The sequence below is a fragment of the Bombus pyrosoma genome, linkage group LG4, assembly GCF_014825855.1.
Source record: "Bombus pyrosoma isolate SC7728 linkage group LG4, ASM1482585v1, whole genome shotgun sequence".
In the NCBI taxonomy this organism is placed as follows: Eukaryota; Metazoa; Arthropoda; class Insecta; order Hymenoptera; family Apidae; genus Bombus; species Bombus pyrosoma.
The window spans coordinates 6,845,831-6,868,452 of NC_057773.1; the positions used below are offsets into that span (position 1 = coordinate 6,845,831).

The 22,622-nt window shown below is 39.5% G+C and overlaps 1 protein-coding gene across 41 annotated transcripts in view; it reads right to left on the minus strand.

The window, feature by feature from the left end:
* The window catches only part of LOC122566465 (calcium/calmodulin-dependent protein kinase type II alpha chain), a 159,017-nt gene that overhangs the window by 107,838 nt on the left and 28,557 nt on the right, over window positions 1-22,622 (minus strand). For 12 of the 41 annotated variants that reach the window (XM_043723744.1, XM_043723721.1, XM_043723746.1 and 9 more), the window contains exon 2: window positions 2,777-2,871. In XM_043723744.1, coding sequence (XP_043579679.1) covers window positions 2,777-2,871 — 95 coding nt within the window. Of the gene's footprint in view, window positions 1-1,344; window positions 1,680-2,776; window positions 2,872-22,622 lie in introns of those variants that run through there. The other 29 variants (XM_043723728.1, XM_043723718.1, XM_043723751.1 and 26 more) reach the window with 15 other exon arrangements.

Genomic DNA, 22,622 nt, shown 5'->3' on the forward strand with positions numbered 1-22,622 from the left:
TTCAAATGAAATCTTCACGTTCGTTCAGATCGTTCGAGAGAGATCGATTGATCGTATATTCTATGGTACAAAATATTAACAATAAACTATTGTTTTAAAAGAAAATCCCAAGCAATACACGAAATGTGTATGACCCGCTTCTGTGTAAAAAGAAAGGAAAGAAACAAGGAGAAAGCGAGTGTAACCAAGCGAATCTATAATGATATTTCTGTTTTATCTCGACTCCTTTAAAGGTGAAGTAAAATTCATTTACCACGATAAATTTTCATTCGTTATAAATATTCCTACGATATAGCAACGTTAAATAATTCCCCGTGAATCAGACTCTCTTTTTACACGTTTCGCGCGCTGTGATACGCACGCGAGACGCGGGATGAGTCACGCGAACACATATTAGGATCTGTGCCAAGGAATCGATTGATAGGGACAATAAAGCTTATGATAGAGCGTACGATACATCACCGGTCGGGTGGCGATCCGTTTGATACTAAATTTATCAATCGCTGTCTGCTAAACGAAACTTGTGCACACAAGTGACGGAACCGAAGAGGAACGTGTGTCTATTTGAACGTGAAAGATCGTCACTTCATAGTTCGAATATGTAGAAACATTTCGGATTATTCATTTACAGATTCAATAGGAAAGCGATGAAACGGAATTATTATTGAAAATATTAAGTGGTACTAAATTATAGAATTCAGAATATTCGAAATATTTGTTTCTTTTTTCTTTCTCTTCTTTTTCTTTTGATATTGTATTTTAAGAATCTGCAGGACTATTATACCGAAGAATAAAATTTGATAAAAATATTCGAAGATCGTATATTTTATTCGTATCGCTCTTTTTCTTTCGGTATCATATTTTAAGATTAGGAAAGTTCCAAACTCGTTACAAATCTACTGAGGACTTCTATTTATATTTATATTTCTCTGATCTAAACATCTTTCCCGCCTATATAATATATTACGTTGTCCGGAAAGTGTCTTTCTTTCGCAAACGTGTTTTCTACAACAGTGCAGTTTCGTACAAACGTGAAACCAAGTCTGTGAAATGTCGCGGTGTTTATCTCAACAGAACAAAATGGATCGTACGCAATTCGACAAAATAATATAGAACAATAAGCGTTGCGCGTCTATTATTTCCTCATAAAACGAAAGAAACTTTTCGGACAACCTAATAATATAGAAATGGTCGATATTAAGCATTCAAGTATTTGCCCAAAAAGCCATCGCATAATTCAAAGATTATTAAAAATATTCGTAAGCTAAAGCACACGGAAGGAAGGAATCCGAAATATGCTAAAACTTCACTTAGCAAACTCCAAGTTACCATATTTCTATTTACCTTGGACGAAATAATTTCCCTCCTCCCACAAGAATTTCTGCGAGATTGTCTGGTCGACGATGTGGACATAAACAATACGCCTAACCGTAGTCTCCAAAAATCTGTGCTCGATATCGCAACACGCGTAAGCCCGTCGCCTTGATTTTAGCTCGTTAATTAAATTGACTGTCGTGGCGTTTATCGGATCGCTTTTGCTCGATATTTTGATTGATTCAATTACGACGCTCATCTGGCTTCGCGTCACATCCAACGTTTTATTTTATCTTTTTCCTCTTTTCTTTCCGTTATCATTTTCGTTCCGACGAATAAGCGGACGTTTATGAAACTTCGCGCGTAAAAACAGGTAAGCAGGTTTTCCCGAATCGAAGATCGTGTACGGCACTGGCAACTGTTGGTCGCGATGGAATGTTGGCAAACTGACAACGGCGTCGCTTGTTGTTTTTAGACGCTAAATCTCTTTCGGTATACAGAAAGTTCGGCTCTTTTCGCGATTCCATGTCCGATCGTCGAGATACGAGCGAACAATGTCTCCGAACAAAATGAGCGAAAATGGCACGGCGATGATTGAACAGAAGATTGTACGGACAATTAGAGAAATGAGCTTGAGAATTTAAAGATAATGAGGATACCGACTGTCGAAAATTTGATATATGTATGTCGATATATAAGCTTTTCTTAGAGATAGATTCGCGAAAGAGTAACGTAAATGTTACGTTAGTTTTGTTGAGTTAAGCGTTGCAGACTGTAAGAGAGCAAACGAATTATTTTTACGAGTAGAAATCCGAATAGAAATTTAGCCGCAATGTGCGAAGCAGTTTATAATATTTTTAGGCTACCGATGAAGTTTCAAGGAACATCGTTAATTTTTTGCATCACGTTCGACGTCCATGTGTTTTTAAACTACTTGAAAAGAATAATTCTACTATTACGTTTATATGGCGTATTGATAAACTACATTTAAAAATCGGACATGTTTTAATCAGAATATTCCCAAAATACGAATTGAAGTATTTAAAGTGAAGCTTGCGATGAAATTTTAACCAAATGTCATTTCAAATGAAAGAAGACATACGCCGCAAACTGCACGAGCATAGCCTTAAAAAGAATAAATTCGCAGCCAAATTTATGCCACGAATTGATAAACCATTCCATAGAACTCGACGATATGGCAAAACTTCGAAGCGTTTCGTATTTTCGCGTGAAACTTGCAAGGACCATTTTCATGGTAACGTAGCCTCATCAAAGTCCATGAAGCGTAGTCGTTTCGCCTAATACCCCTATGTATTTTAAATGCTAATGTTCTTGTATTGAACTTCATTGCGAAACTCTCGAAACTTCCTAGCCACTTCATTAATATATTCATCTACGATATTAATTATCGTCTTTCGTCGTCGTCGTTACAGTTAAAACGGAGAATTTTCTTCGAGCTTACCTCTGGCCGTCAGCTTTTTCGTGTTTATAATCTTCGCGGCGAATTCGTGACCGGTGCTCTTCTGAACGCATCGTCGAACCACCGAGAAGGCACCCCTGAAACATTTCAAACACAGATTCCCGTTAATTCGACGTTCGACGAGACACGGCAACTCTCCGGGCGAGAACGATAAAACTCGCGAAAAGCGATACGGTTAATCCGTTAACGAGCAGACTCGTAACTGCTCTCCAAACTTCGCGAAACCTATATGTTTGCCCTCTTGAACGACTGCCGAATAGTCGAAGGGTTGAACTTGCTCGATTACCCTACTGTACCACCACTGCTATGTTCGGAATGTGTTTATATATATATATGTATATATGTATATGTATATGGCGCAGACAGATGGAAATTAGTTAGCAGCAGTTAAGCTTTTTGTAGTACAGAGTTAGCGAAGATAGGAGATGGTCGTTGAAAAGGAAAGAAAAAGGAAAGGTTGTTGAATCTTCGGATCGTTGTTGTAATTGCAGGAAATTTGGCAGCGGGTTTGAAATTCTTTACACGAAAAGTGGGCAACTTAAAGTGGGAAGAAGTTGTATGGACGAATGTTCGAAGATGCGCGTTCGTTTTATGGAAAAAAAAATTTGATACTCAGAATTTCGGAATCGTTTGGCGATAATTTCTGTGTAAGAATTTCGATGATTCTGAACCGGGATCGTTATTACGGATAATAATTGTAAAAAATTTCAATCGTTTGTAGGAACCGTAGTCTCTCAAAATTCACGATATCCATCTTTCTCTAGCCGTAGAACGTGTCCAAACGTTTAAGAAAACGATGTTCCACTAAAATTACAATTTTTATTCTCCATGCTCGATAAATTCGAGAAATTCTCGGGAAATCAAACAAACGGAGGGCAGAGGGTAGCTGCAACTGGAGTGTTTGCCTGGAAACGCAATTGTGTTTTCTCTGGACGGTGTCCTTTGTCTCCGTATAATCGGATGACGAAAGAAAAGAAGGTGGCGTGGGCGAAAGGTGACCCAGATCTACGTCGATGCAATTAGCGAGCGAAAGGAATTGAACTTCCGGGCTCGTTATTATTCCAGAAGTATTATTTATCCGCGTCGATTTTCCGCCATCAATCGAGCCTAACGAACGGCGAATCACCTGAAAGGGTTTAGATCAAATTTGAGAAAGAAGCGGTGAAAAGAAAGATGAAAGAACCTGAAGAGAAGAGAATTCGAAGAAGAAGATTTGACGGATGTCGACACTGTCAGTCATAAAAATTGATAATTTTTTCAAGATGAATAGGAGGACGTTTAAGAAACTGACGAAAGAGCATCCAAACGTATGCAATTGGCTTGGGATGCCTAAAGGTTCCTAAACTTACAAATTTCAAATGTCATGTCACTCGTCGTACAAAATATTAAAGTAAAAAAAGGATGAAAAAGAAAGGAACATTCAATTTCTGAACAGCTTCTCGATCATTTTTTCTTACATCATTCATCTTTGAAAATATTAAAACAAAGGACAGAAATAAATAAAAGAAGCTAAGTGTAAAAGCCTATAGTGATTCAACTTTGAACAGCTCCCAGGGTAACTTCGTTTCGCATTAAGCGTCATCCAAAGTACGAAAAGGAAAAGAGGGAAGAGAGGAAGGGGAAAAATGGTAAAAGCTAAAAAATAAAAGCGACCTGAGGACAAAAGGTCAATCTGTGCAGTACCTGTTCCTGGAACAGCTTTCTCTCCATACCATCCATCATCCAAAGTATCAAAATAGAAAGAAAATAATAGAAAAAAATGTGATTGCGAGGATAAAAGTTCGAAAGATGAAAGCAATATGACGATGAAAAGTCAGTGTTAACCTCTGTTCTTCGAGTACCTCCATCTCGTATTATTCATCATTCGAGGTACTAAGATAAAAGAAGAGAAGAATGAAATCAAAATGAAAAGACCGGAAAGGGAAAAATTCTAAAGAGAAGAGCTTAAAATATAAAAGTGACAAAGATAAAGACAGGTTATCTCCATTCTTGGAACAACTTTTGTCCTGCGCCATCCATCATCCAAACTTCTAAAACGAGAAAAGAAATAAAGAACTGAGATAAAAAAAAAGAGAAGAATAGGAGAATAAAAATCACGTTAGATCGAAAGGTTAGAGACCTGAGAAGTAGAAGCAACGTCAGGACAAAAGGTCAGACCGTGCAATCCTTGGGCCAGTTTCTCCGCCATCGTTCAAAGTACCAAAAATAAAAATACTAAAATAAAAAGAAATAGAATAGAAATTAAAAATAGCCAATCACGATGCTAAAAGTCTGAAAGATAGAAGCGATATCAGGACGAAAGGTCGCGCCGTACACGGCGTTTTGCGCAGACCCATCCATCGCGTATCCTTCCTTGAAGTAGTTCAAGGCAGGGCGCATCGGCGCAAACGCAACCTTAATGTTTCATCCTGCAGGCGTCGGCGTTGTTGCAGCGGCAGCGTCGCGACGCTCCTGCGCTCGACCGGCCACGCCAGTTGGTCTGCAAGGAAAAAGGGCGAGGCGGCATCCTGCACCCCTCGGTCACCATGGAAACTGATCATTACCGGAGATTGCCGAGGCGACCTGCACACCGATCCACCTGGATCACGTGCTTCTCGCTGGATTATCACGTTCGACCGGCTACATTCCGCGAATCCGCTGTCAAGATTACTGATATTGTTCGTTAGGTCGACGTTCAGAAGGGTTTCGCTGTTTAGATGGTTTCTGCTTCAAATTTGAGGAAGATACAGGTTTAACTTAGTTTAGCTTAGTTTACGAGGATAAAATCGCTCGATGATTTTATAAATGCGAATGTTTAGACGATTGGAACATTGACTTTTGTATAATTAATTAAAATGGATTGTGATGTCGGAAATTAGACACTTCCAGAGGGTTAACGCGTGCGTTACTGCATAGATGTATTGTTTGGATATTTGATTGTCATGTAGCTTGAAATTGTTAATCGAACTAAGCGTCTGTAAGATTAAATTGAGATAACTTAATTATGAAATTTTAGATACGGTAAAATAATATTTACAGATTTGTATGTAATAATAAATTTGATGTATATAGATGTTAAAGCTTTGTGGAACTTTTAGATACTTTCAAGCTATTTACTTTTAGGGTAGTTTAATGTTACCTTCACTGTGTTCTTAGCTATGCTATGCTATGGATCAGGTGAGGAACGATTCGGAGGAAATCGATGGACAAATTTATTAGCGATTTACTTAAACATACCGATCGATACCCCAATTTGTAAATTTATAAATACGAATTATTTTATATTCAGTCAGTGATCTTTGGAAAGAACATTTGATCCTATCTTCTTTAACCCTCGCTAGGTGGTCCATTGAAACTGATAACACAAGGAAATTCGAGGAATCAAAGTGTATCTAAACTCTTGGATAGGACGTCGTATCGATCGTCACGAGATCCTTACGTGCCATCGCGATCGGTTCGAATGGCATCAATCTGATCAACCTAACAGCGATTCTAACGCTCTCTCATAGAAATCCGTGAACCAGATTTCGAGTGCACTTGGCCAGAACCGTTTGCATTCGCGTTTAATCGCGCTTGGCGAACGATCGAACAGGAGTCGCACTTGGCGGGGAATCGGCTCGGTTCAATTTACTAAAACGAGCTACTACGACTCCGCTTCTCCGTGCCAATTAACAAAAACGCCTAAACCACGTTCACAATAACGATCACGGGCGCCAGATCGTTCGCAGCGTTTCGTCGTTCGCTTTTTGATCTAACAACGGCCAATTTACATTTAGCAAAATGATTTTTACAACAACTGATAGTGTTCGAATAAAGAGTTGAAGAGAAACGAATACCTCGGTGATGTAAACGTATGTTTAACATATTCTTTGTTCGTCAAATTACTCTGTGAGTTATTACAAACATTTCTATGGAATTTTCCTCATCTTCAAATTGCATTCCATAATGTTACAAAGATAATATATAGACAATAATAGATCGCAATAGAATAATTACGTATAAATAATAATTAGACCGCGATTTTTATGCAATTATGACAAATTTAAGGACATGATATGTAGTATATATATACTTCTCCATCCGTACATAGTAATTTTTAGATACAATCAATTGTCTTAGACCTAAGTTAATCTTGAGCCATAAATGTAAAATCTAGGACCTATAGCCTATAAATAAATTTGTAACCTGTAGTATATGCAAAAATATATATACTGTCCAGAGTGTAGTATTTTTTCCAGATCCTATTCTAATCTTAATCGTATCCGGGAAAATACGAATTTGCATAAAAGTCCGCAGCCTATTGAAACTAAATCGTTATATACGACATTCGGTAGGTCTTCCTTTGCGAACGTGGAATATCCACCTCATGAAAAATTGGAAATTCCTGCACGTAACCGAAGAGATAATTCGATTATCTGTGCCAAGCGAGATCCATCGGAATGCTGGAAAACGACGGAAATCGTAGCAGATATGGCGCGCGAGTCACTCGAATAAGAGAGATGGTTACAGATAGAGATTATACGATTACGAATGCAGAAAGCCGCCCTGAGAGGAAATATACTCCTGTCTAGAAATATTCTATTATGCCAGGAATCAGATTCGAAGGAGCGGAACGGCCAAAGCGCGTTAGATTGCGAGAAAATTGAAACGCGACCGAAGGTGCGAAGGAAATTTCCTCGTCTAAAAATAGAATCTTAACCGGGGATTTGTTCCGTTTTATCGCTTTGCAGTACAATTCCCACCCACGCTGTCCTGCTTCTTTTTTAATGAATATCTGTCACGTGGACAGAAACCAGCGTGCAAAAGTTTTTATCACGAGACGCACTCGTTGACGCAATTGTATTGTCAATGGTAATGAATAAGGCGAACAGAAAAAAAAGAATAACAAGATAGTAGAAGGATGAGTAGAGAGAAAAAGAGAGAGAGAGAGAGAGAGAGAGAGAAACGTCAGCTCTTTTTTTAATCGCCCTACCAGTCTTACAGCTAACGTCATCGTTACTCTGCATAAAACCTGTGCACTGCAGTTGCCAAAGGACACGCTGCTCAACCTATTTTTCCTAAGATCGACGGTTTCTATTTTTCGTTTCTTGCGTGCAGAAGGACCGTTTACAGGTCCCTATGGAACATAATCCCGGAAAAGGTTCAGAAAAATCGGGCAAAAGGGGGAGAAATTTGCGCTTGTACGCTGGGTCGGCTCTTTGAGAGTGTGTAAGATCATGTTAGAAAAAATATGGGAAGAATTCTGTAAGATAGAATTGATCGTAAGATGCTGAATGGTAAAATATGGTGTTCCAAGTACCTGTGAATATTTATGATTAAGTTTCACGAAATAAATTAAGATAGGAATGGTCTCCATTTCGACTTATCTGTACCGTACGGACAGCTTTAAATCCCTTAGACTGAAGAAAATCAAGACGGAAGATGGAGAATGTAATGAACTTTTATATACGAAATTGTTTAATTTCAGTACATTGAACGAGAAAAATGTAACTTCAGTTCTCAATCAGACTGGGTGTCTTGGCGTACTTCGTACTACTTAAAGTTCTTTTCGCAAGAGATAAATTAAACGGCTGAGAGAAATGGTTAAAATGAAGAAGACAGTCAATTAATCGATCAATTCATCAATTAATCAATCGATTCATATATGGATACGAAGCGCCAGCTAGTAACATCTTCCTCTATCACCAAAATTCCTTCCTTATTATAATACAACAGACGAGACGCGTACACTGTTCGCCTCTGCTTATTTACATGCAATAAATTCTGCCAGACTAGTCACGTTGCTTATATTTCTCATAAACTCCCGGTTGCCTGAAAAAGGATTAAATAATAACTAACAGAAAACAGGAACAGCGAGGCGCAATCCTCGCCGCCTTACACGCCAAGCTCAACCTCAAAAGGAAGCCTAACCAGCAGCTACTTCGTTATCTGAAAAATCTGTGACAGAATCCTAAGGAAAAAACATACAAGGCAAGCGTCGAAAAAAGGAGCAAAGTAAACAAGGTTTTGGTAAGAAGGATGGGGAAGGAGAGAAGAAGCCACTGACGCAGAAATGGTGGTCGAGTGACAGTGTCGGCCTTGAATCGAGGCAATCGCTCGACGGCACGACGTGCAAGTAGGGCGTGCAAGAGTCGGCGATGGGCTTTCAAAGCGAAGTTTCCTACCGCCTGGCGACGGTGCGCCTTTGCAGAGCGTTGCGACGACACGTCGATACCTTTAAATATCCAGCCTTACCCCCGGGTGAGATCCTACAGCGATCGTGTACGCCAGGGCAAAGTAGACGACCATAGGATTCCGCACAGGGAACCAGCCTCGGCTATAAACGTGTCCCCGGCCAGCGTTTTATCGTTGATCGATTTTCCTCGCAGCTCACGACCGAATGGAGATCGCCATCGTTACGTGTGCGCGCGTGTACGCCGATGTATTTCTATTTTATGCAACACGGGGGATCCTTGAATTCGTGAAATCGAGCGAACCGCGCGTCAACGGAAGTCGGGAGTATTTCCCTTGGTAAAAGGACGACACATATGAACATGATAGGTAATTTCGATGTATATGTATACGAACTTACCCGTCGATATATCATCGGCGAATTTGCTCCTAGGGACTTTGCAATTTGCCTGTGTAAAGACTCGGAGGAGAGTTAAGGTTAATTGATATGTTGGTTATTTACAAGGGTGACCTCCAACAGTTTGCAATGCGTCTATCTATAGACCTTATCGGAGATCCTTATGGAAACCATTGTTGGCAAACTTGACCTTCGTGTTGGCAATTGTGCGAGCGACAATTATGTGCTGGGAATTTTTAATGGATGGGGAGAGTGCAGTAGAATTATTTAAGTATGCGGTCTATTTTAAAATTCTGAAATAGGGGTGATATTGTTCTTTGGGGTCTTAGCAGAAGGTACACTTAACGCTGCTTCGTCAGTTGGGGCAGAATATTTCCATTCCTTTAAAGCGACCAACGCGTGAAAGAAAGTTGAACGGGAAAATTGACTCTCAGCCATTTTCGCGTTCCAGAATTGTAATATCTTTAATAGTTTCATCAAGATGAAGAAGAGTACCTGTCTTTTAAGAAATGCAATACTATGTGCATTTGTTAAATTTTCTATCAAATAAAATTTGTAAGACCACGGCAATGTTAATAATTGATCTCACCACTAGAGTGTCCCGCTATGGTTTTTCCAAAGCAAGACGCTTAATCCCGTCTCATCCTCGTCCGAAACTTCCAAACTAAAATCTAATTTATATATCCAGGATACTCTAAATTCGCGTCTCTAACATACGTTTCAACCCTCGTCGTTCGATCCTCTCTCTAACCCTAGCCTAGTACATCCAGTAACTAACTAGGAAATCTCAGGTACCGATTCCATGCCCGGTAGCGAAGGAAAGTTTTAATAAGACGGCGAAGACTTTCGACTTTAGGCTAGTCAACTACCGTTGATGGAGCTCGAGAGAGGAACCGCGTTTATTTACAAAGTAAAGGCTTCCTCCATTCGAGTCGACGTTATCCCCGAGCTATCTGGTAACTATCTAAGAATTCCTCTCTATGTATTCTTATCCGCGAGCATCGTTCGAAGAGGATTCTTATCGAGTGTCGCGATCGACGGGCGAGCTTGCTGGCTCAGGAGAACTTTTAATAACTCCGTAAGACTCGCGACCTCGTCGATGATCCCGACTTGGCAGGCGACTTTGGCACAACCCGTACCAACATTCAGAAAGCTAACTAGTTGTCTTTTACAATAGGCAGTGAAGCTGCGCACGCAGATCCTGCAGAATCCTGACCCGCGGGCTTCTAGCGTAGGATCCACCGTGTCACGTGATACATCGTAAAACGTGTAGCTACACTTTTGCATAACCAGCCCGAGTCTGTCGTCCTACTTCTCCTGTGGAGAGGTAGCGATCAGGAACCGCTGCATGCACGTACACGCGCCGTCAGGTTGCAGGATACACGAAGAAATGGTTTGCATTCGAAGCAGGGCTTGAATAAATGATGGATGAGATATAGAGATGTTTCGCTGTTTTGAAGTATTATAGGGAAGCGTGCTATAGGTCGGAGAGTGAAGGTAACAGAGGAAGGCTATAGACTCCTTTTAGCATCATAATTGAAATTTAATGATTTATTGGCGGTGTATTTTTAGCGTGAATAAGTTTCAGTCTGTTACAGGGAGGATTTACAGAAAATAGGGGAAAGACAGAGTATCGTTTTCTTTTAACAATTGAAAGTTACTAAAGTTTTATCGACAGACTGCTTTCAGTATGAATAACTTTTCGTTTGTTATAGGGAGCATTTTTAGAAAATGGGGGACAAACCGAGTATCTTTTTCTTTCAGTAATTGGAAGTTACGAAAGTTTTATTGAAAGGGTGTTTTTGGCATAAGTTTTCGTTCGTCATAGGGAGGATTTTTAAAAAATGGCGCAAGAACTGAGCATTATCTTCGTTTAGTAATTGCAGATTATTCTACTGTTTTATCGGTAGGTTGTTTCCAATATGAATAAGTTTCGATTCAATGAGTTACTATAGCATACGCATAAAAGCCCAACGTACGCTCTAAAGTAACACGGTAAAAGATGAAATAAAATTTACAAGTCAAATCACTCGAAAGGAGAAGAACGATGTCCCTAGAGGTTCGGGCTAAGAAACTCTTCTCGATGGAGGAGAAACCAGATAGTCTCTAATGGTAGGTTAGACCTGGCCTGGGCTAAAAGGATGATTGATACATTAAAGAACCGCGCACGAAGCTAACGATCACGAAGCACTTCATCTTCTATCGCGTAGGAAAAGAATTATCCGACACTGCACAGGGGGTAAGAAGTCGACTTGCGGCTAACCGGCGTCCTCGCCGTGCTCGTAAGATGATTTCCCCCGGGACGTCTCGTTCCCGTGTTCCCCAACAAGCCGTTACGGTATTACGATCGCGTCTGTTTAGACGAAAAAGCTAGAAATTCGGTTAATGCTGCTTCTCGTGTAACCGTACCACCCGCTGTTTTCTCTCGACTTGTGTACGCCCTTGTACATAGTCTCTAATCATTCTGCAAATACAAGACAGAAAATAGCTTTCCACTAGTTCAGCTGTAGAACCAATCTGACTTAGGCAATTTCGATGGAAAATCATATTCTCTGTCCTAAAAAATATTTGTATATTTAAATGATTTCTATATTGCGCATTTCGTGCAATATGATTCTTGATCCAACTTTCTTTCCTGACATATCCCTGACACGAACATACATGTTCGTGTTCTGTTTCTATACTTATTTACTAAACATGTAAAGGGGAAAAGCAGAACGAACTCGTAATTTAATATTTAATTTTGCAATATAGAGATACGACAGAGCGCAAGAAAACGCAAGAAAACTCGATTTCACTTAAAAGATTAATAACGAAACTACAATAAGTGCAAGGCTATCTTCGATAAAAATAAATTTGACGATAGTTTTGTCTTCTTTCTTGCTATAATCCTAGTTACGATTCATCATCAGTGATTCGTTGTATTTAGAAATATATGTTCTGAAGAAACCGAATCTGGTCCATAAATCTCGTCTAAAAGTCTTATTTGGGAAATCGATATTCCGTGTACACGCAAGCTGACACAATAAAAATTCCTACATTCTAAAGTTAAGGATTATCAGATAAGTTTGAAATCAAAACAAACTACCCCCGTAACTTGAAACCGCGACATTGGCAGTCACCGGATCGTCATAAATCTCCTTTCACGCTGACCCTAAGGCATTTTCAGCCCGTTGTCTAAACAAAGCCCTGTTCCCATCTTCCTTCTCTCTCGTTTCGTCGTCGCTTGAAAGCTTTTTTTCGCCTTTTTGTTGTCGAGGCACGCGCGTGTATCGTTGTGTCGCCGCTGTTCCGTGTCAACTGTCTGCCGAGCAGCGTGCGGAACAATGGAGCGGCGAGCCGAGACTGGCTGCAATAGTTCTGCCGACGTTTCGCATTCATCCGCGGCCGCGATGCAAAAAGGAGAGAGACCGCGAAATAGAGAAACAGAGAAGGTAACGTACAGCGGAGAAAAAATGAGTGGAAAGGAAAGAATGAATCGTTGCCACGCTTTGACGGCCGAGACAACATTCGTTACGTCGATACATCGCTGATTCCATTGGCCCATGTTGTCGACCTATATCTTCCACGCACTCTTTTGTGCCAGCGAAGTTCGAAATATATTGTGAAACGATTATTTCTGCTGTTGGTCGACGACTTTTGTAGGATGATTCAGCTTTTGATGGATCAAGTATAGCGGCCAAGGTATGTATCGAGGAATGAAACGTTAAGGGTGTAGGATCGGATGTATGAAAGGTGATGAAGTATGAAAAGGTATATTAGAGAATATAGTGAAAGTTTGGAAATTTAGAGACATAATTAAAGGAAGTATAAAGTATAGAGGATTAGTGACGCAGAATAGAATGTTAGGAGATGATTGTCTGTAGGGGGTTTTATAACGCATTAAATCGCGAGAGCTTGAAAGTCTAAAGAATGAAAATAAATATAGCGGAGAAAATTGATCATTTCCTAAATAATGACAAGGACTAATAGGAATGGCGTTCCTTGATGTAAACTTCCATATCAGGATAACGTTAACTTAAAAATTTAGAGACATATAATTAAACGAAACATAAAATCCATCCAATGTCTAGTTACTTGTGTTCCAAAAATAAGAAAGAAATTTAACACCTTGAAAGTCGATAATTACACGAAAGAATCATTCGTCCTCTCTGATTTAAATATAAAAATCCTGCTCGAGAATCCTCTCGCAACTTTACCCCTTGGAATTTATACCAGACAAAGTGAATACCATTCTTTCTCAAACTGGAGTCCTAAATTCCGAAAATTCAACTCTGCTCGATCGTACCACCTTGAGAAACGGTCCCATAATCCGCACGTGTCCTTACTGCACAGTCTACTTTTCCGCGTGGTTTGGTTTCCATCGAAACGCGGAGGATTCCTATTCTCCACCCACTTGGACCTTTAGCCGCGACACGCTATCGCCTATAAAGCAGCATGGTCGCGCGACGAGGACGAGGGCGAGGATGATGATGGAGATGGAGAATACGGGAAGGCGAATAGGCCGTGGTGGGAGAGTGAGAGGGATGAGGGTTGGCCGCTTTAGCCGGGCGGGGATGGCTTTAACCGGTCGATACTTCGTTCTACGCCAACCGCTCTCTCTCTCTCTCTCTCTCTCTCCCTCTCTTTCTCTCTCTATCTTCTCTTTCTCTCTCTCTCTCTCTCTCTTGGACAGATGGTTGCGGAGAAGCGTGGCACAGCCCTGATCCTGCTTTCATCGGACATCGATGTCCACCCGCCGGACACGTAGTCCCGGAAGAAGGCTAAGATGCTAAGAAGAAAGATTCTTTCAGAACGTTCACCGCTTAAACTATAACGAATTCACTTTCTGCGAGCTCAATTGTATTTAATAGTTTCACTTGGTTCGTAGCTGAAGTTCCTGGAAGATAAACTACGGAGGATCAACTGTAGCTTTTGGTTTTACCTAGGTACTAGATCGATGTTGAACTTTTCGAAGAACAAATAACTATTTTAAGTAATAGTAAATATAAATGGATAATATTCGAAGCGTCGCTGCTTCTCGCTGCTATTCTCGTTCGGAGCTGTTTAGTAGAGCGTTTGAACAATTCGCGTTATACTTGTGAAACTAGAGAAAATTACGATAACGTCGAAAAGAAAGTTTGAAAGGCGAACGATAGGAGGAAACGGCAGAATTTTACAAAAAACAGAACGATATTCGATAAAAACGACGAGCGAATAGATGTAATATACGTATATTAGAACAGACAATCTTTTGCAATATAATAAAAAATGTTCAACATAGATGTCACCAGTACATATATATTCGCAAGTACCAATGTTAATTAAACTATTTTTTATTAATTTTTTCCAATACTATGCTTAACACGTTCTGTCTATACTGAATACAAAAAATAAATACTACACAACTGGTATAAGATTGAATATAAGGAAGCCTTCGCAGTATTCGACTGTCCATAGACGGACGTTCGATATCGACTTGCGTAATCTCATCGAAGAACAAACGTCTCTTTCCGGTAGCCTCGTTCCGGTACGTGCAAAAATAGGAAGGGCAATGCTGGACGTAAAACTCGCGGGCAATCTCCGCGTGCATCCGGTATAGCAAATTAGAAAGCCTGCTTCTGACAACTGTGTTCCTTCACAGGTCTTCTTGTTTACCGTGGAAAAATTGCCGGACGGTAACACCGATATCGACTATCGACGTGGCTTAATTAAACGTCACGACGCGTTCCTCGTTTCGAAGAGTCAAAGTTCAGCCTGGCGATCGATAAAAAGAAGACCAACGATTCGGATGTGCCTTCGGCGACCCTGCTTCTTCCGGAAATTGCGTTAGGCCAGAAGATAAATAGCCAGATGATTAAAAACCTTTTGCCGATTCTTGTCTTGAATTTCTATTGCCGTGGTAATAATCGGTTTCCTTTACGATAGATATTGGTAAATTACGAACAAGGCAGAATATCGTAGGACAAAGCGTCATTGTTACTCCGATGTATGGTTTACCGAGTTCTCGTGTTCACCGAACGATTTCTAGGTTGTCTAATTTCCCAAATTTCTTAATTCTTTGATATTCCAAGCCTTTTGAGTTTCCAAAATTTTAGATTTTTCAGTTTCAAAGTTTCAGGCTTTTAGCTTCCGGATTTTTCCACCTCTAAGCTTTCAAAGCTGTAAATTTCTTGAATTTCGAATTTTCCACTTTTCACATTTTTCTAGTTTCCACGTTTCCAATTTCTTTGACTCGTTTCCATCAATAATTCGCTTATCTCTGCGTTAAAGTGGACGTTGTCGATTTAAATCAGCGGGGATCCGCGAATCGAGAGGAATCACAGCGTCAGATAACGTTGCACATCGACAGGTGTATCGCTTTCGGCGGTTCTTGCTGTTTTTCCTACTCCCCCGAGAATTTCGAATAATATGGCCGATTAAAACAGTATTCGTGCGTCCGGTATCGGCACACATTATTTGCAACGTCGCGTCGATTACAACACAGTTACGTGTAGTCGGAAAACGCGTGCTTCATTCGGAAGGAAAAATCGTTCGAACACGCCTCGACAGGAGATTAACTCATAAAGTGTATCGGCGCGTATCGATGACCACGAGGTTATAACTCGTTTCACGCTATTGTTCTTTTGTCTCCGAATTTCCACTGGATATCTCGTTTTTCGTTCGAATCTTTCGATCAAACTATTCGATCGGAAACATTCTCGAATATTGCGTATCGTTAGCTTTTGTTAGTACGTATAGAAGTGGTTTCAGATATATGGATATCTCTTATTGTCAAGACATTTGTATCGTTTCGTGGAAATCGCAGCGGGAAATCGCGCGAGACTATACGAATCACGCGTTGTTGAAGATAACTTAACTATTCGTACTTCGATTCAATATGCTTTCAGTTGCTGAATTTCCAAGTATCACAATAGAATCTTCAAATTTTCGAATTTCCATATCTACGAATCTCTAAATTCCGGAATGCTCAAATGTTGGAGCTCGAAACTTTAGAAGTTTCGAATTTCGCAGCTCTCAATTTTCGGAATCTTTAAATTCTAGAAGCTTCGAATTTCGAAGCTCTCGAGCTTGAAAATCGTTAAACGATGGGAGTTTCATATACCGAAACTTGAGAATTTCCAAGTCATTAAATCTTTAAGCTTCCAATTTATCCAATTTTCGAAGTTTCGAATTGTCCAATCTGAGACTTTCGAAAACCTCGGAAAACCCATTCACGAATCGCAGTTCCGCGGAAAGAATCACCGCGTCGACAAGTTCAACGATTGCGTACAACAGTGTGTGATTGCGAGCGAGTTGGAGGCGGTGCGCGAACGCAAATAAGCAAATAATCGTCGTGAACGAACGGGAACGAGATAAAAATAGTGTTCGCGAAGCGATCGCATGTTAAACGTGGATGTAAGCAACCCGCTCCGGTTCGTTTCCTTCTGATCGATTCGCACGGCTTCAGAGGCCGCCTTGGTAGATATATAACTTGAATTTCCCAATAATAGGAGGTAACTGGGTAATAGTGGGCAAAGCAGCGAGGTATTACTATATATATCGACTAAATTATGCCTTAGCCGGGCTATTTAAGCACGAAACGATAGAAGTAGTATCTGGCTGTCTGCTCGAGGAACGTCAGGATATTCGACCGCGTAATTTATGCGTCTCTTCGCCAACAGATTGAATTCGGAATCGTATCTATCCGTGTTTAATCAACGAAATCGATCGTCGAAATTTTTGTTCAAGTATACACAATGATAATGACACGAGTTACAGGCAAAAGCATTGTGAAATTTTACGATCTTGTGCACCTTCAACGAACGTTTTTTGGGTCTGTCTGCTCTCTGCAATAAAGTTCCTTTAACAATTTTCTTCCGATAAATTTCTGGCGAAAAAGTTGAGTTTAATAAAAGAGTTAGCGTTTGAATGAATTAGAAGGAATAGATTTAGTAATACTGTAATTGACTCGTGGTCTCTCAAACGTCACTTAAGGAAGAACTTAACATAGAATTTTGACAAATTATCATCCAATCTTTCTCATAATCCTGTTATTTCATATTTACTGCTTTTTCGTATCCATTGCGTAGGTCTGTTGTAGCGGTGAATTGCCCAGCACGCGTGAGGCTATGAACATTTATCTAATAATAACCTAATTATTGTCTTCTATTAGTCCATTGCAACACCACAAATTAGAATATACATATATTCCTGTAGTTATGTAGTAATATATATTATCACTAATTGTAGCAATTAAATAATCAGAAGTACAAAATGCAAGGTAAAATGTTCCACAAGTAGAAGTACATACGAAAACATTTTGTCTTTTACTGGAATTGTTTTGAACTATCTTAGCGACGTTATATTCAGCATAAAATATATCTGAAATATTCTCTAAAACCCATAATTAACCCAAAAAATTCATGGAACTTGAACCTTCCACGCCACGATATTATCAAATTAGAAAGTTGGCTCGGAAACTTCTTAAATATCAATTTTGATTGAATCTGGATCGCAGTCGTAGGGTGGCCACCCCCCTTTCACTCAATCTCTTACGAAAAGCATCGTCAGTGTCGTATAAAGGATTCCTGTGTCGGATCACAGGCCCAGTATGCCTTGTAATTAGGTTATTAGCAAATAATCGAGTTAAACCGATCGAAGTGAAACACGGTGTACCGTTGGATGGGTTACAACGGCGAGAAGTGAGTAATGGTCCTGCCAGACTTCAGACTTCCTGCAAAGTATTCGCAGGAGCAACAACAAAGAAATATTTTTCGTGACAGTGAAATTCGTGTATTCGTTCACGTTGATGCGCGGAATTTGGAAAAGAGGAAAATATTCGTTCAGAATTCGGAAGATTTATAATATAGATATCAAGGCTTCGATATCTATAATTGGAAATAATTGAAATATCTATGCGATATTGACCATTTTAGAACCAAATTATTTTGAGATCGCGAAGAAAATGTTTATTTTATGAAATATTAGAGAAGATGCAATGCACGAAGATCGAACGTCAGTTTTATGATAAATAAATAAAAAGGATTAAATTTAAGGAAATTCTCATGAAAATTATTGTAAGCATAAATTTACGATTTCCAAGCCTAGACAATTCCACGTAAGCAATTTTTTAATGGATAAATTATTTGCAAAACGAAACCGGCAATTTTAACGCAGAAGTTTATCTCTTCCAGAGCTAATAATTCTCATAAATAATAATGAAAGTAGATAGAGTTAGTCATTGATGGACCGTATTGGCTTATTTATAAATTACTCTCGATTCGATATACGTTATGTAATATTCCAATATTTCAATACGCGTACGTGATATTTCCAAAAAGCTATTCGCAATTAAAATTTTATTTGAAAGAACGAAATTACACATGCACCGGTAATGCTCCGAGCCGTATGTGCAAAGGCTTGAAATCTCGAAAAAAGAAATGTCTCTTCGTAATTCAAAGCAGCATAGATACCACGACGCATCGTTTGGCAAAAAGAGAGAGAGAGGGAGAAAGAAAGAGAAAGAGAGAGAGAGGAGAGAGGACGCACGATGACCGGCAGAGCCGAGAGAACCAGCGTATAAAAGAAAATTCGAAATGCATTTCCGTCGGTATCCGTTTGCCTCCAATTTTCTTGTCTTTCTCAATGGCTTTCACGATACCAACAAGCGGAGGGCTACACGATGAAAGGCGATGGTGGTGCAAAAGAATCGTTAAGAAAGTAATTTCAGTCGACACACCGTAGCATCCCTCTTTCACGTTCCGGCACTTAGCGCATCGGTCGCGCAGAAATTGATCTTCAGCGGCGGTTTTTTTTCGATCAAAGAGCAAAAGGCAAAGGCTACTTGGAAATTTGCTTTTCAAAGAGGCAGCTGGATGTTCTTCCTCGAAGCAACCGGCGTGGAAAGGATAAAAGGCGAACAGAAACCAAGGGAATTATTCTATTTTCCTTTCATTCCTGCCTCTTCGTGTCTTCTCTGTTTCACATTTTTCGCCAGTGTTTCGCTTCTCTTTACATATTAATGACATACACTAATAGAAACTACTAATTAGTTCTACGTAGTATCTTATCGATTATAGCCACTATATTAAGCCTCTTAATGGCTTTTTGCAACTTATTCCATTTTATAACTTGTTCGTTAATCAGATTGCAAATACCTAAGTTATTTTCAAATATTTTTTAGATGAGTACGATCGTACCATAAATAATAGTAAGTTCGTAGATAAATTTGAGAAAATATAGCAGCCCGAAGATTCAAGCCCGAGACTCAGGCAAACTGTCAAATACGGTAAACTATAAATAACCGCATCCTAAATCATCGTGCATACGTAAATCAGTGTTTAATATTTAACATTCGTTTTGTATGAGAAATTGAAGGTATATATATATTTTGTGTCTGATAGCAAAAATGCAGAAATCTCTAGGACGAAGAGATTATTGGTTTCTCGGTTCCAATTATTCGTCGTTTTATTATATTCTAAAAGGGTTGATCTGTTCTAGGTCCAAAATCAATAGAACGATTGAATGTTTTAGAACCGCAGGAAGAAGTGGAAGCATAGAATGAACGATCGATAGATAGTTCCTACTTCTTCATATTCATTACGGTATCTTTTCCCGGTAAAACATTTTAATTTTGTTCGTAGGAATTACAGTTCGTTATAGAATCCGTTTGTTGTGTTTCTCAGTATACGTATTTTGTTCTCTCGTGTGAGATACGCCCAACGAACGTAACATAATACCCGCTACTAATTAGTCACGTGTAACGGCGAGCTGGTTACGATACACGGTGGCGAGGCCGAGCATCGTCGTCATGAGAGAAAAGGGGAACCTTGAAAACGATGGAACAGGCTACTTAACGCGTGACACAATTAATATGGCTCCTTGGCACGCGTGACATCCAAGGAGCATTTCTCTCGTGACAAACGACAATTTATAGTCGAAGACAATGCACGACGAATTACACTCGACTTGTATCGTTGTACACTCTCGTTCACTCGGCGAGATATTTGCCGAGAGATTGTGATTTCGTGATTTTTTATCTTGAGGATCGACATATAAACTTGTTAACTCCCGTTTGACGAACGTGACATATTATTGAAAATTGTATTTATTGCTATTTTGATCGTTGATAAATTAGTAATAATAGAAATAACGTCATTTATTTCTTGCCACCTTCCATCGTGATTGCGTTGCAAATAATTGTATAAATTGCGAAGTTCCAAACGGGTTCAAAATGTTATTACAACGTGAAAAAACGTTATTGGAATTTTAACGTAATTGGAAATTCGGTAACTTGTTGATCGATGTACGGCTACAGTGTTACGTGGTGGATAATTTCTATTTCGATACTTTTGCAATTAGTCGAGACGTTACGATCTTAATACGTAAGGAATAATCTCGATAATGAGCTTAAGGGAACGCGATCTTTCAATGTACACGCCGCTGTTTGCGGTTTTTCGAACTACTTGCGTAAACAGATATACATAGAAACACTATGCGGTTATTAAAAGCAAAACAAGCGCGTGTGATTTTATATCAGCTTTTGCGAACACGTTAATTCCAATTTTCCTCCCGTGTATGACGGATTCAAGTTAAGCTTCTACAACGGGGAGTACAAATTATATCAAAAATTTTGTTACTTTAATCCGCGAGCTGCCATCCAATTCCATCACAAACTATCCAAATAGAAACAGCGCGTTGCTCGTGTGAAAATCAATTGAATATGCGAAATAGAAAAAAGGAGGCTACATATAAAATTTCATTTTCAAACGCAAGCCACCGTCCAAATGTCCATGTTGATTCAAAGAGATACAATTTCATACGGGCAAAGCAATCGCGTACCAAGCTACACACGGTGTTGTCGCTGACACAAGCCTGCAACTATCCATCAAATCGATAAGTTCGATACGGTGTCCAGTCCGTGCTGATTTGAACATAAAATTAGCTATATCATAATAAAACGTTTCTCATTTCACCAACCTGATAAAACATAGATTATCGTATGATACGACGATCGATTCGTTCAAGTATAGCGATAAAAATGTCTTCGTAATTTACAATCCTTAAATGTTAAATGTTAACCATTGCTTTTTATCGTTATCAAGCAACTTTGAACCAACTAATGGAAATACATATTTTGTAATCGTTCATGTGGAAACCTCTTCGAGCGATGCTCAAGTCGAACAAAGCTATCAAACGAATAGAATTATTATCACATTTTTCCTCGATATTTTCCTTACTTCCCCTTTTATCTTCTCTCTCCCATTTTTCCCTATTCTCTCTCTCTCTCTCTCTCGTTCGTTCTTCCGTCAAAATATAGAAATTTCTCGCGTTCGCAATAATCCTGGCTTTCAACAGGACTGATAACGAAAGCACCGCACGACACTAGCGATAAGTAGACGTTGGACAGTCCGACATTCGTCTGGTTGATCGTGATATTTCACAACGAAACATTGGCCACACAATTCCGGGGATGTTGGAAGGGAATCCTTCGAGCGAATACACGAAGATAGGCATCGTGGTAGCCTTCGAGTCGAGCAGCTTCGTGTCCAGAACATCTTGATAAAGACGAACGCTCCTCCGAAACAATCGATTTCCCTCTCCTCCGTTTCTGTAACCGCTACTCGAGTCGGAAGATGAATAGATATTGATGTTCGGGGGACACGAAAAAAAATTCTACGCTCCTTGGGAAACGTTCGCCGCTAAGTCACGTATTTACCATCAAACGTGTGTACTTACGTGCATATAAAAATGACGGGGCATCGATAAAACGTGTCGAACGATCGGGAGAATTTTTTTAAGCACAAGCGTGAATTCGGTTTACATTGCGTGTAATGTTGTATATTGAACGTAATATTTAAGAAAAAGAGTTTGCTCTTTTGATATTTGGTAAATATATTGGAAAAATTATACAAGAGTATTTATTTGCAAGAAATAACGCTTGAATTCCTGGCACTTTCATCAACAGGATGTTTACAAATTTATAAAAGATTTTCAAATATACAAAAATGTACGGGGTGTACAAAAGGAGTATACACGAATATCTAAAGTGATAAGTGAATAAATAAAATATTCTTTCCATTTCGATTGGATTTATTTAGTCGTGCCCATAACAATATGAATCGCATGAAAATACCGCGGTCCAGCAATAATACTCGAACTTTGTAATATTAAATTGTTTGCTTCGACTTCAAGATCCCATAACTAACAAAGATAAACCAGGTAAACGGTTAAAGGAAACGCGCCTTTTTCCGCCATAACGATCGAGCAAGTTGCGCACTCATTGTTAGACAGTTTCTATAAGACAACTCGACTGTTGAC